The sequence below is a fragment of the Ptychodera flava genome, chromosome 17 (assembly GCF_041260155.1).
Source record: "Ptychodera flava strain L36383 chromosome 17, AS_Pfla_20210202, whole genome shotgun sequence".
Taxonomy (NCBI): domain Eukaryota; kingdom Metazoa; phylum Hemichordata; class Enteropneusta; family Ptychoderidae; genus Ptychodera; species Ptychodera flava.
In genome coordinates this window covers 6669874-6683333 of record NC_091944.1, presented here as the reverse complement: position 1 = coordinate 6683333, position 13460 = coordinate 6669874, and the positions used below count along the sequence as shown (strand labels likewise).

The following is a 13460-nucleotide window of genomic DNA, read 5'->3' as shown; positions in this document are numbered from 1 at the left end:
ATATCCCTATTTACATGTGCTACTACTCAGTTGCTTCATAATCAACGTTTATTTCACTACACGCTGAAAACGCTTGTTTTCCGCACCGTGCTACATAGTCACAAGTCCTATATCATGAGCTGTCGTCATCACCCCTTTTTCATCAACTTTTCCATTGCAGGTATGAAGATTGTTTGAGTAGTGCATGTAGATAGAGATACTTGTTGTATTCAAGAATGCTAAATTTTTGGCTAAATGTCAGCTTTTGAACCAGGATGAACGCGGCAATCAGTACTTGTGGGTTCAAAGGTCAGGTATTTCATCAAGCACCTGGGTGACAGTGTCATAGACCTATCTCTAGTTGTCCCACAGTGCATTGCTGTGGCTGAAATGGGAACAGTGAGATTCGTACGCATGAAGCAAAATAGACGAAATAGACAAATATACGTACTTTTGGCCGTCAAATGGAAAATTATAAGTCTTTGACTGTGACTGTGACTTCTTGGGGAGGGTCGCTGTTTTTTGTGCATGAAAATTAGGGTGGGTAACTCTTTTTCTCGCAAACACTTTTGAAGGGCCTAATTTTTCAGCCCAGGGCCATAGAGTGCGAAGGGTTAATATGAATCAAATCTGATGAATCTTTTTAGGAAGGGTCACATTATTGATTGATGAATTTTTTTTGGGGGGGGGTCGAATTTTAGAAATTTGATTCGGAGGGGGTCTCTTTTTACATTTCATTTGTCGCTCAAGTTCCACCGACCCCCCCCCCTCCCATAAAAAACAAATGCTCCCTTACCAATCGCTACATACACCATCGTACCCGATTGCACTAAGGCCCTTTATGTGGATTCACCGCTCGCCTATTGGTTCGTAGATAGTGCGACACCAATCGACTGAAGTCTTAAAACAGTGACGCCACCTTTTTGGAGAAGTGTAGAACGTAATTTAAAATTTATTCATTACAGACACTAGGATCCTGAGGTAGAAACTCTCAGCCAATCATAGACGTTTAGTTTATCCAATCAGACTTTGGTATATTTCCCGCTCAAATTACTTTGCTACTTTTCCGGATGTTTGCTTCAGCGTTCGTGGTCACGAGGTAGAATAGGAACTTGCCACGCTTCTAGTTCAGTAGGTTTTGGAGAGAGCTCTGTAGATTGCTGATGCTTCACAGCATGGCTGGACAAGCCTTGCTACTCTGGTGTTACTAGTTATTGTTGTTGGATTCGAATTGTAATAAACCAACCTTGGTTTTTACATTGAGCCGAATCACTCGCTTCTGTTTCGACGTCAGTTTATCTCGAACCCCACCCCGGGGGATTCTCATCGTCACTTTACTCCCCCACATTTTTGGTGCCGAGACCAGGATACCCGAGAAAGATGTCGGAACAAGAACACAACCCTCCACCAGATAGACAAAACAACGAAGACCAGACAGCCACAGCGTTATTGAAACTGAAGAGATCACGTCGCGGTCAACGTGCACAAGTTACCCGACTATTCAACCGGGCTGACGCTCTCATGAAAAAGTTTGGAGACGTTGATACCGACCAAGTGACTACACTCGACACGCTGGAAGCGCTGAACGATCAACTTTCAAGTAAGATACCTCTACTCGCCGACCTTGAGATCAAAATCCTCGATCTGACCGACGAAGATCACTTTGACGAAGAAAATGAAGCCTCAGGCGATTACCAAGCAGATATCTACGAACGCAACCACGGCATTGCAACATTTGTGAAGAAAAACAGACCAGAGACGCAAACACCAAACGATTTCATCACAACGCCGAATGGCAACACGTCGTCTCTCGGTAACACGCAACGTAAAACAGTCGCTCTACCGAAGCTCCAGCTACAAACTTTCTCAGGTAATGTTCTAGAATGGTCGACTTTCTTCGACGTTTTCAAGTCCTCAGTTCACTCGGACACTGGTCTAGGCAACATACAGAAGTTTACCTATCTGCGAAGCATGCTCAAAGACGAGGCAGCGAGAACGATCAGTGGATTGTCACTCACCGACGCTAACTACTCTCACGCGATTGCGGACAATCTCATCTCATAGTTGATGCCCATATGACAGCTTTATGGAACCTGCAGAAACCCACAAACGACGCTCAAAGTTTGAGAAACTTCTACGACTCGATTGAAAGTCACGTTCGCGGTCTGCAGTCGTTAGGCAAGGAGGAACGCACTTACGGCGAACTTTTAGTTCCATTGATACGAGAAAAATTGCCTCAAAACATCCGAAAGCAAATAGCAAGAGACCATGGTAATTCTGCATGGACACTATCGGAACTACGGCAAGCAATTCTACACGAGATAAACGCGCTCCAAGCCGGTAAACCCGTAGATGAGATACCAACAACGTACGACTTGAGCCCGCCAGAAATCACAGCTGCGTTTCACACAACCGCGCAATCGCCGAACCGACAAAAGTCGCGCACCGCTCCCAAAACCTGCCCGTTTTGCAAGGGATCGCACTTCGCATCAAACTGCTCCGTGATCACAGATACTCGTCAGAGACTAGACATTATTAAGAAGGACAGACTGTGTTTTAATTGTTTTGGAAGACATCGAGTTTCCGAATGCAAGTCGCGATATTCATGCAAGAAATGTAAGAAACGACATCACACTGCGCTTCACCGTGATGACGTTGCCGTGGCAACAAGTACCACCATGGACGGTAAGGAGACGCGCCCAACTACAACTCCTGAGGTAACAGTAACATTTACTAAAGCTGACTCGCTCCCAAACAAGAAAGTGAACACTGGACCAGTGCTACTAAAGACTGCGTTTGTACCGATCTCTGCACACAACGGAATTCCCATTCGCGCTGTTATTTTGTTTGATGAAGGAGCAAACCAAACATTCGTCTCTGAGAAATTTGCGCGTCAAGTTTCCGCGAAAGTTACGCGTCGCGAACAAATCAAGTTGTCAACATTCGGCGACAAAACTTCAAATGTGCGTACCATGGCATTCACCGAACTAACTGCTCACGAACTGAACGGGAATACTTCAACCATTGACGCAATGATTATTCCTGAGATATCATCGGACTTAACTAATCACATTTCGCAGGAAGTTCACAATATGAGCCATTTGAAAGGACTGATGCCTTTCGCACATCCAGTCTCAAGTGACAAGTCATGGCCGATTGATGTTCTTATCGGCGCCGACCAGTATTGGAATTTCGTTGGTTCCCACGTTATTTCAGGTATGTCTGGCCCAACTGCTGTATCATCCAAGTTTGGATATTTACTCTCCGGACCAACAGGAATGCCTCGTAAAGGTGATTCCTATGTGCATACGTTACATGTAATATCTATGACGGAGAACTCTGCTGACACGCTTAATGGAAGAGATCGCACAGCCGAAGACAACCCAGCTGACCGATTGACCAGAGGCAGTGAAAACCCCGAACATTCTAACATATGGCAAAATGGACCACTATGGCTGAAAACAAGTGATTGGCCAAGTTCGGTATTCGATGCAAATGCAATGCATTCTGTGATTGAGCCCAGTGAAACTGACATTATACAACCACATCTGAACAAGGCCAGTGACTCAACTACTGAGAACAGGGAAATACTTGTACCTCCCAGAGAAACCACGACTGATAACGAATCAGGGAACACTAACCCACATAACTGCGGCATCCACAGCATAGTAGATATCTCCAGATTCAACAACTTGGATAAGTTGTTGCGAGTGACAAGCTATGTTCTCAGATTCATCGCCCGGATGAAGAAATCCACCGATGTTAAGACTGGAAGAATTACCCCCGATGAACTGAACCGAGCTGAAAATATGTGGGTCAAGCATGTCCAACGTCAGCAATATGGGGACACAATACAGTCTGTGAAATTGAATTTGAGCAAGTGTGCCCCAATCGTGAGACAACTAGACTTGTTTGTCGATGATGATGACGTACTCCGTTGTGGAAGTAGAATTCATAACGCGCACCTCGATTTCGTCACAAAGTTTCCCGCTTTGATACCGTCGCATCACAAACTAACAAACTTGATCGTACGGAAAGCACATGAACTGATGCTTCACGAGGGAGTCCAGTCAACTGTGACTCAAATACGACAGAGATACTGGATCCCTTAGATACGGATCATCGTACGTAGCGTCCTACGAGGCTGTGTTATATGCAACAAAGTTACAGGGAAACCTTACGCAAATCCTGTACAAGCACCGTTGCCAAGCTACCGAGTAAACATGGTTCCAGCGTTTACGATAACCGGTGTGGATTTCACGGGAAATCTATTCACGAAAACGAAAGATGGAACGCGTGGAAAGGCTTACGTCTGTTTATTCACGTGCGCGGTGACGCGTGCCATTCACTTAGAGCTCGTACCGGACATGTCAACGAAGACATTTATGCACGCATTCAGAAGATTTGCCGCAAGACGATCTTTGCCGACTCGTATGCTGTCTGATAACGCTTCGACTTACTTAGCAGCTGCCGATGAAATCAAAACATTGTTTGACACCCCAGAAGTCAACAACTTTCTCGCCGCACACCGAGTACAGTGGACATTTATACCAAAGCGTGCGCCCTGGTTTGGCGGTTTCTGGGAGAGACTGATTGCATTAACAAAAAATGCGATAAAGAAAACTCTCGGTCGAGCGTTCATATCCTTCGACGAACTCTCAACAGTCGTAACTGAAATTGAAGCCGTCCTGAATGACAGACCATTAACATATGTGTCATCCAGTATACACGACAAGATTGCATTGACCCCAAACCACCTGCTGCATGGAAGGACACTAACTTCATTGCCGTACATTGAGGTCAGTGACCTCAATGTACGGCAATGAAGTTAGTGTCCTTCCATGCAGGTCACCGACGAGGAGGTAACTGATCCAACATACTCAGACCATCACGAAGTCAACAAGAGATATGAACATTTATCCAGACTACACGCGCAATTTTGGAGAAGATGGTCGTCTGAGTACTTGACAGCCCTACGAGAACGACATCTGACTACAGGAAGTCGCAACAACGTCATCAAAGTTGGTGATGTAGTGATTATACACAGTGACACGGAAAAACGTCAGAAATGGCATCTGGGAACCGTAACAAAGTTGATATACGGTAACGACAAACTGGTGCGATCTGCGGAGTTGAATACTGCAAACGGCCCGACAAACAGACCCATCCAGAAGTTATATCCATTGGAAGTCGTGTCTGAACCGCTGACTACAGCAACAACAGAGCATGAGGAGGAGCTTACAGATGTCAGATCAGACTCTAGTACTAATACAGGGGCTACTGTGAATTCGACGCCTATTCCCGATGACACCACGCAGAAGGCGGATGACGTCTTTCCTAGACGACCGATGAGAGACTCTGCTGTAGCTGCTCGAATACGAATAGCGGACCTTATTTGACTCAGACAAATTACACGATTTGCATGCATTCTTTATTCCATCGTGTTTGTTGAAAGTCAAAATATGCTCTCGTGGACAATTTGAGCAACGTTTCTAAATTCTATAGTATAATGGACATATTAGTGGACCTTTATACGCGTTAACTTTCACGTTTTCTGAGATTCTCTGTTCATGGTGTTTACGTATTTTCTTTTTTTTTCGCGCGGCGGAGAATTTGGAGAAGTGTAGAACGTAATTTAAAATTTATTCATTACAGACACTAGGATCCTGAGGTAGAAACTCTCAGCCAATCATAGACGTTTAGTTTATCCAATCAGACTTTGGTATATTTCCCGCTCAAATTACTTTGCTACTTTTCCGGATGTTTGCTTCAGCGTTCGTGGTCACGAGGTAGAATAGGAACTTGCCACGCTGCTAGTTCAGTAGGTTTTGGAGAGAGCTCTGTAGATTGCTGATGCTTCACAGCATGGCTGGACAAGCCTTGCTACTCTGGTGTTACTAGTTATTGTTGTTGGATTCGAATTGTAATAAACCAACCTTGGTTTTTACATTGAGCCGAATCACTCGCTTCTGTTTCGACGTCAGTTTATCTCGAACCCCACCCCGGGGGATTCTCATCGTCACTTTACTCCCCCACAACCTTCGAAGTGACGTTCCACATTGCTCTCAGATACCTGCTTTCGGCCATGACGTCACTGCGTGATTTCACATTTTTAGGTTCTTTACTAGTGGCAAAAAACTTATTTAAAACAAGCTGTAGTTTGCGAATACGCTAGCTATTCAATTCATTACTCTCGTGTATAACTTTCTGAGACAAGCCTTCTTTTCTGATATCCACCAACGCCTTCTGTATTTAAAACCTTTCACGGATAAATGCTAACAAACACCAAGTTTCAGGATTATTGCAGCACGAGAACATTACATTAGCAACCGATATGGAAACAGAAAGGAGGGAGGCACAGGGACGTACATGTAATTTTATGAGTCAGGTGCCTTTTGCTCTCTGGTCTGATTTCTTGTCGAGCTCCAAACTCTTGAATAAAACAGTTACCTTAGAGAAGTTAGACTAGCAAGGTTGATAGTTAAATACCCATACTGATGTACAACTATCTCTACGTATACCAGTTATACTAGATGGTCATATCGCCTTCAACGATATTTGTAGAAACTTCAAGACTGTTTTGCGTTTGCACATGTGGGCACAGGCAGCCCAGACATATTGAGTTTTTCTCACTAAAAATTGTAAAGGTTGCTAAAAGGGGAAGTTAAGAAGCTCTCCTGAAATGTGTCAAGAAATTACCAAAATGCGGCCAGTCATGACCATTTATCCAAAATTTACCGCAGCCAATGTATTTCGATGACCGAGGAGAGTCAGCTACTCTAATTTCAAACGTTTAAATGGTCGCGAACAGTGCAAACCCTGCCAGTGCCTTGCGTGCAACTCATGGCATGAGGACGTCAGTAAAACAGGAATTCGGAAGTTGAAATCATTACCTTTTATATACATCTCTAACTTCGCAATATTGACCAACCCATAAAATCCCTGAAAAGTCCACGGATTAGCATAATTAGTTGTGTTGACTAATTAATTACAAGATGTGTATATGAGAGATAAACCTCCTTTTAATTTGGTGTAAAATAAAACTGTAAAATAAAATAAAAATGCCTATCTCTATCGCCAGCAGTGTATTTTGCCTTAATTATAGATAATAACATACACGTGAGCTACCTCCTTGGCGAGACTTAAACTTACCAGCTCCGCGACATGAATTTGCATATTCCTCATTTCTTTCGCGTATCCAAAGGTCATTTGTTTTGCAGTGACGCCCTCTACATCTCGATAGCGAGATCCTTGGCATAGTTTACCATAGATCGGGAAAGAAGATGACCATGGTCAACGCTGATAATATAATTCGACATTGTACTTTGACTGAATACCAATAAAATCGAAATATATGTTCGGTGATTGTTCGGATCTTGATACGCAATTACTGTATATTGACCAAACTTGAAGAGGCGAATTGAAATCGTTCGTAATTATCCGAACTTAGTTTTTTTCGCAGGTGTTCGAATGCCCCCTCTTTCCACTTCCTCTCATCGCCTCCTACGATGGCCACAGTTATTGATGGCCACTTGTAGATAAATTTTGTAAGACACAGAGGACAAAAAAGTCCTCTCCAGTCTTGCAGTTTCACGTGTTTCTCCACCGTTCAATACAACGCATATCTTGACAGTTCGAACATCAGAAAATACGCTTTCTGGACCTCATTCCGCCTAATCAGTATTCCCAGGGTAAATTACCGCAGGAAGTGATAGGCGTAAAACTTATAGCGGCCCAAACTGATGGAACCAACTTTCATGGTAGTCAATAAGTGACAAGTGTACTTTGATGGCATGGCACCGTTCATCATGAAGTTGTACAGTTTTGTTCAATGTCCGAACAAAATCCAATTGCTCATGAATTTATATCATATGGTACTTAAGAGAACAAGATTCTAATTTGTTGCCATCAACAAAGCACTCTGACACCTATATGCTCTCATAAAGAGAATTTTTAATTTGCAAGAAAACAAAAACAAAAGAATACAAACTTATCACTGTGCAAAAATATCCAAGATTAGAATCTTTTACAGATTTGAAAACGCGCTGTATAGTGAATTTGATTGTCTAACAGGAAAAGTTTACGAAGTTCCGGTTTGTCTCAAGAGTTTTAAGAAAATTAGATATTAGAGCTATAGCAAATTTATCTCAAAATCTATATTTTGACTTGTTATCGACACTACAAGACTATTAGTATTTCATTCTTTAACACTGCAACACTACCACAGAAACGCCAACGAGATAAATAGTTTCACTTTGGTCATTTTCATAGGGAAGCACAGAGTTGTCTACCGTAAAGCATGTAAAGACTAGAAAGGTAATCCAGACGAGGTCGGACCGATAACTGTAATCTTACAAACTGAACGCCAAGGAGAAACAGTGCAGTACAGAAAAGAAGCTTGAGCATTTTTACAGAATAGAGATATATATTTATTGAAATTTCAATCGTGCGAACTTATGACATCAAACATGAACTCAATATTACAAACATTTAACAACACTGAATATCTGATACTTATAAATTAACAGAAAATTAGTCAAGGACAAACCATTCCACTCGTTCACACGAGGCACATACTCAAAGCAAGCACCCTGTCGGGCGGTAAAACTATTTTTGCGAGATCATGAAATATCTGGGCGAGATGCGGTGTATCTGGATAGATTACTTTTCGTATTTTCAATAATTAGACATTAGTATGTTAGTATACGAGTATTTTTGTTTTCTTTTTCTTATTTTTTTACTTTTTTTGTTATAACCGTTAATGTGAAGTCACAATACATGTAGCTATATGTAATCGACAGTGTAGGCTGCGGGCTCAAAGCAACTGGCATGTCGTAACTATAGCACACTATGATCGTGCGTAAAGACACCCATAACGGTCAGATTAACCATGCCAGTAGGACATGGTGTTAACATTTCATATGCGTCTTGTTCATTATCTAGTAAAAGTGAGGCAATATGCGGCTTATTGTTCGATTAGGTCGGCTTGACTTGGAAACGGTGTCACTACACTTGGCCCTTCAGGCGTCAATGGTAAATTGGCGACGGGTTGTCAACTTGAAAAGTAGAGTGAAACTGCCTTTTGATGTTGTACAGAGGTTGTATCGTACATGTCTAGTTGAATTATTTTGATCTAGAGTCCAAAACAGATTTTATCGCTTGAAAAACGTCGAGTCAGTCCTTACTTTGCGTTCCATATCATACTTGCATATTTGAGCAAAAGTTCTTCAGAAAACGTGAACCAATGTGTTGTTAGAGCTACTGTCATCTGTGATCGAATGCAGTACCATAGCGAGATCAAGCCTTCGTTCAGGAATGCAATCCGCCCAGGCGTCACGACAGCACTGCCATTGTTGTGACACTTAAAAACCTTGCACAGTATACGTCGCCCTCCATTCATCCCCTCCCATTCTCTGCATCACATGATTGTGCTGAACTACAGGGCTGGTTCTACTGGATACCGCCTTGCCAACACACACAGGCTCAAGTAATCAGCATTTTCTTCGCAAGTCACCATAGTACAAGACCTAAAGGACGGGGAAATTACGTTTATCAGGAAAAGTCCAAAACATATCACCACTGTTTACCGAAGTCGTGTTAAAGTTATCGTTTGCAAAGTTCGTGCTCGCAATTCAACAATTGTTTTTCACATCCTTGAATGTTCCAATGCCCGTTTTGTCAACAAAACCAAAAAAGACAAGGGGACTTGAATGTTTCACAGCAACTCGATAAAACCGCGGTGTAAGCCGCTCCGTCAGCGATAAGCACACCAGCAAGCAAAACTTGAAGTTGTCTCCAATAAAAGATTGCAATGACAATGTAACGAATCAGATGTGAACGCCTAGAGGGAAATGTTCTTGAAAGGGGAATTTTCTTCAATTTGTTAATAACTCACCTCCACCGGGGTATCATACTCCTTAGATGACAGAGAGTCGCCAACACCACGTCGACATTTCGCAAACTTCTGATCGTCAAAGCAGTCGCGTTCCCGAAGCAGTCTTTTCCAAAGTCGCTCCCAGTCGCAAAACCTACAATATTGATCAACCAACATCGATAAGTTTGAGAATACAGCACAATCGTGCCAATATTTGAAACATTTCAAACTTTCAAAACGTGCAAACATGAAATGTTGGGGATTTTCCCAAGGATTATATTTTGAGCTAACCGTTCAACACTGACCACTAGCCCTGAAATATTCATAAATATTAAATTTTACTGTATAGAAGAAAATTTTTCAAAAGAGATGGGGGAATTTCTCACGACATCCGAGAGTCGTGCAACTGCATACCTACAAGATCTAACAAGTGTTCCAAATTACGGTACTTCGGTGATGAAAAGAGACATTCTTACAGTGATACTTATATGTTTTGACGGAGGTTTGACGTATCGCAGGATAATGCAATATTAGAAGTGGGTCAAAGAATTGTTTAATTTCAGCATTGAGAAGATGGTAAAGCTGCAAATCCAAGGATTTCAGAGGGTAATATTGCGATTTCAGAAACAGTTCAAATTCCTCTATTTGTATAAAAAATACTATGTAGGCCCTAAATTCCCTGCAAGGTCTGAACAAAACTTAAATACACGTACACGTTGTTCCTAGCAATTTTGCCATACTGACAGGTTTTGTAGTCCAAAACGCGACATTTCAACATTAATTATACCGTACAATTTAAATATTTGACAGACAAGAAAGTACATCTGAACGGTTCTTACAAATTGCCCAAGGTGGCAACTGTGCAGTGTTTTGCCAAGGAGACTGTTCGGTAGGTATGTTAACGGAAATTTGTTAAACGTGCCCAAAATATACTCTTGCATCAGAATTAAAATTACTCGACGCCTGTAGTGTAGAATGCATACCGCTGGTATTTAAAACGAAAGTTGTCGGAAAGTTTTCAAGAACAAAATAATAGCGGTCATGGAATTGAGAACCGCAAGACATACAGAAGATAACCCGAATGTGCCAGTGGAACAAGGGTGTTCGAATGTCGACCGTCTCTGGTTTTAGTTTTGAAGATGGAACTTCTTAATGTGGCAATTCGCTCACGTTCAGGATCTCAAAGAAGTGCATATAAGCAGCAAGAAACTTTAATTGTGAATGATAAGGTGAAAAACGCATGGGAACTTTCATATGCCTCACCACTCTGCGTCTTTTTCTTGAATAATACACTGACAAAACTGTTTCGCTTCCGATGATTGAGTTGACGCTGAATTTACTCCGTGATATGACACATTGTGAAAGTTGGCACAGTCATGCTTTCGCCTGAATGCTTACCTCATCTTTTACATTGTGTATTTTTTTCTTGCTTTCCTAAAAACATTAATCCTCTCCAGGGCAGAGCTCATCCAGTTTCTTCTCCTTCTGGTATCAGCGCCTCGAGTTTGTCCTCTGGTTGCAGTTCTGGAGAGCGAGTTTCATAGACACTGACTGAATCCCCTTTTGCCATGCGGCAGAGGAAAGGTTTGCACGGCGCAAGCTGCCTGGAACTGCAGAAAGGCGGTCTGCCTCAGTGCTGAACGGAGCAACTAGCACGGTACAGATGGCTTTGTCACCGCAACTGAGAAGTTTCGTAGCTTTACTTTGCAATTTATATGGCTGTCCAAAGTTCTATTTTGATGCAAATATTTCAGACGACGGGCACGGTTACTGTTTTGACCAATGATAGGAAGTAGAGGGAGGAAGCTACTGTCTGTGAACCAATCAAAACGTTTGATCATCGGTAGCTCATCCCGCTGCATACAACGGCAGTAAAGGTTTGTTTGACTTCATGAAAACTTCATACAATACGCCCATTGGGCAAAGTATTGTTAGCGCAAAGTATAAATAACCCAATAATGCATCAGAACGTCCTCTTTCTAGCTATATATTGCCTATACAAACGCAGATGGTGCCCTTTGTGTTTTATTCGCCGAACCAGGCGATTCCAAACTATTCTGAATTCAGAAAAAGGATGAAAAGGGGTCGAAAAAGGCCACCGAAAGAAATTTCATCACAAGATGTCAGTATTTTCCCGCAAAGTGACGTCCTTTTTAAACCGAATATCGACTCATCGCCAAAGATCGTGTGGCAAATTTATTTTCTGATTTTCTAAAATTACCAAGGAGATTCTTTTATATAAGCTCACATTTCCTTGATTTTTAGAATAATGTGGTGTTCGGGAAAGTTATCCAGCCACAAACGCGTTGCCGAAAACCACCGACAGGTGCAATGGAAAAACCTGACAAGGGGTCTTTTCATGTCGGTCCTATACAACAGACATAATTCTTTGACGTTTCCTGTTTCTTGACAATGTTTTCACCATTTTTCACGTCCGGGTGCAGCATTGTAGGAGGATTTGATCGAAGATGGCTGTACACTCCAGAAACCAATACATCTGAAAAAACACAAACAAGCACAATTCTCTGCTTGCCATGCCTTTGATGACGTTGTCTTGACTGCACAATATGGCCGTTCAGATGGAAAGTTACAGTTAGTTTATTAAATAGAATATTACTCGACTGGATGACACTTCTATGGAGAAATTCGGAATATACGACATTCCACAATTTCAGCTCATTGTCTGAAAGAGTCAACTGCTTTCTAGTCTTAATTTTAGGGATCTTTCATCAACCTCCACTTTCATTTTAGCCCAAACTGAAATATGCGTTTATAGCTTCTTGGCATTTTAGCAATTGACAGTGTTACTGGAACTTTACTCGCTAGATGTTTAGGGCGTTATCATGAAATGCTGAAAACTTTTCCAAACTTTCGAAAATTTTGATTTATGACACACTTAGAGAATAATATGGGTCTGCCAGTTCGAAGTCAGAACTTTTGTCCAGTCTCAAAGACGTTTTTTTTCGCATTTAACTGAAACACTTAGAAACACGTTTTACGCCTTGTTGAAAGACAAGAAGGCAATCAAAACTAATGAGGAAATTCATTCTTGGAAATTTACCGGAATGTAAACGAAAACTACTGCAGTTTGCATTAATTCCAGCACCATAGAATCTTATATGGAAACTCAAAAAAAAACTATCAAATTTAGCAATTGACGCAAATCAATTGACGCAAGAGAATCTAATGATGTAGCAAGTCTAGTTGGATTGAAAGTTATAGACTGTAAGAGTTGGTGAAAAAATTAAGCGTGGATCCATGAAGTGTTCAGAACTTGGGAATAAAGGGCAGTTTAAATTTTCATATGGACGTGGGAAAATATTTTTTTCGGTAAAGTATGGAATGAAAGATAGTTTTGGTGAATTAAAAACAAATATAGATGTGAACCGGCCCAGGAATGGAACTTTACGTCATACCTCTTCTGATGTGGTAAGATCGGGCAACAGTTCATTGATTTGATAATCGCTGACAATTTTTTTGGTCAACTGTGTGAAAAAGTTTAAGGAGAATTACTGAGGAGAAAAATGAAAAATTAAATGCTGACAACCGTGTTAAAGAAAATATATTTTTATTTGCTCTAGGAATCTTAATTCAATATAAATATATA

General features: G+C 41.6%; 1 protein-coding gene and 1 long non-coding RNA gene across 3 annotated transcripts; one reads left to right on the top strand and one right to left on the bottom strand.

Moving 5' to 3' along the window:
- The first annotated feature begins 2030 nt into the window (after nt 1–2030).
- LOC139115273 (uncharacterized) lies at nt 2031–6354 on the top strand. 2 transcript variants are annotated; one of them, XR_011548083.1, is made up of 2 exons: nt 2031–4778; nt 4827–6354. XR_011548083.1 is itself a non-coding variant. In XM_070677279.1 (2 exons), exons 1-2 carry the CDS (start codon nt 4203–4205, stop codon nt 5376–5378), a joined length of 1128 nt encoding a protein of 375 aa, XP_070533380.1. In that variant the 5' UTR covers nt 4096–4202; the 3' UTR covers nt 5379–6349. The 2 variants fall into 2 exon arrangements, 1 of the variants encoding a protein (XP_070533380.1); XM_070677279.1 differs by having other exon boundaries at nt 4096–4778; nt 4827–6349.
- A 2030-nt stretch (nt 6355–8384) lies between these two features.
- On the bottom strand, nt 8385–11559 carry LOC139115271 (uncharacterized). Its single transcript, XR_011548082.1, has 3 exons — nt 11252–11559; nt 9875–10007; nt 8385–9506 (listed from the first exon to the last, which is right to left on the bottom strand). It is a non-coding gene; the product is annotated as an uncharacterized lncRNA (long non-coding RNA).
- Nucleotides 11560–13460: the final 1901 nt, after the last annotated feature.

Coding starts and splice junctions, on each gene's coding strand:
- LOC139115273 (XM_070677279.1), top strand. CDS start 4,203: ATGGTTCCAGCGTTTACGATAACCGGTGTGGATTTCACGGGAAATCTA. Junction 4,779..4,826: donor CTTCATTGCCGTACATTGAG/GTCAGTGACCTC, acceptor CCTTCCATGCAG/GTCACCGACGAGGAGGTAAC.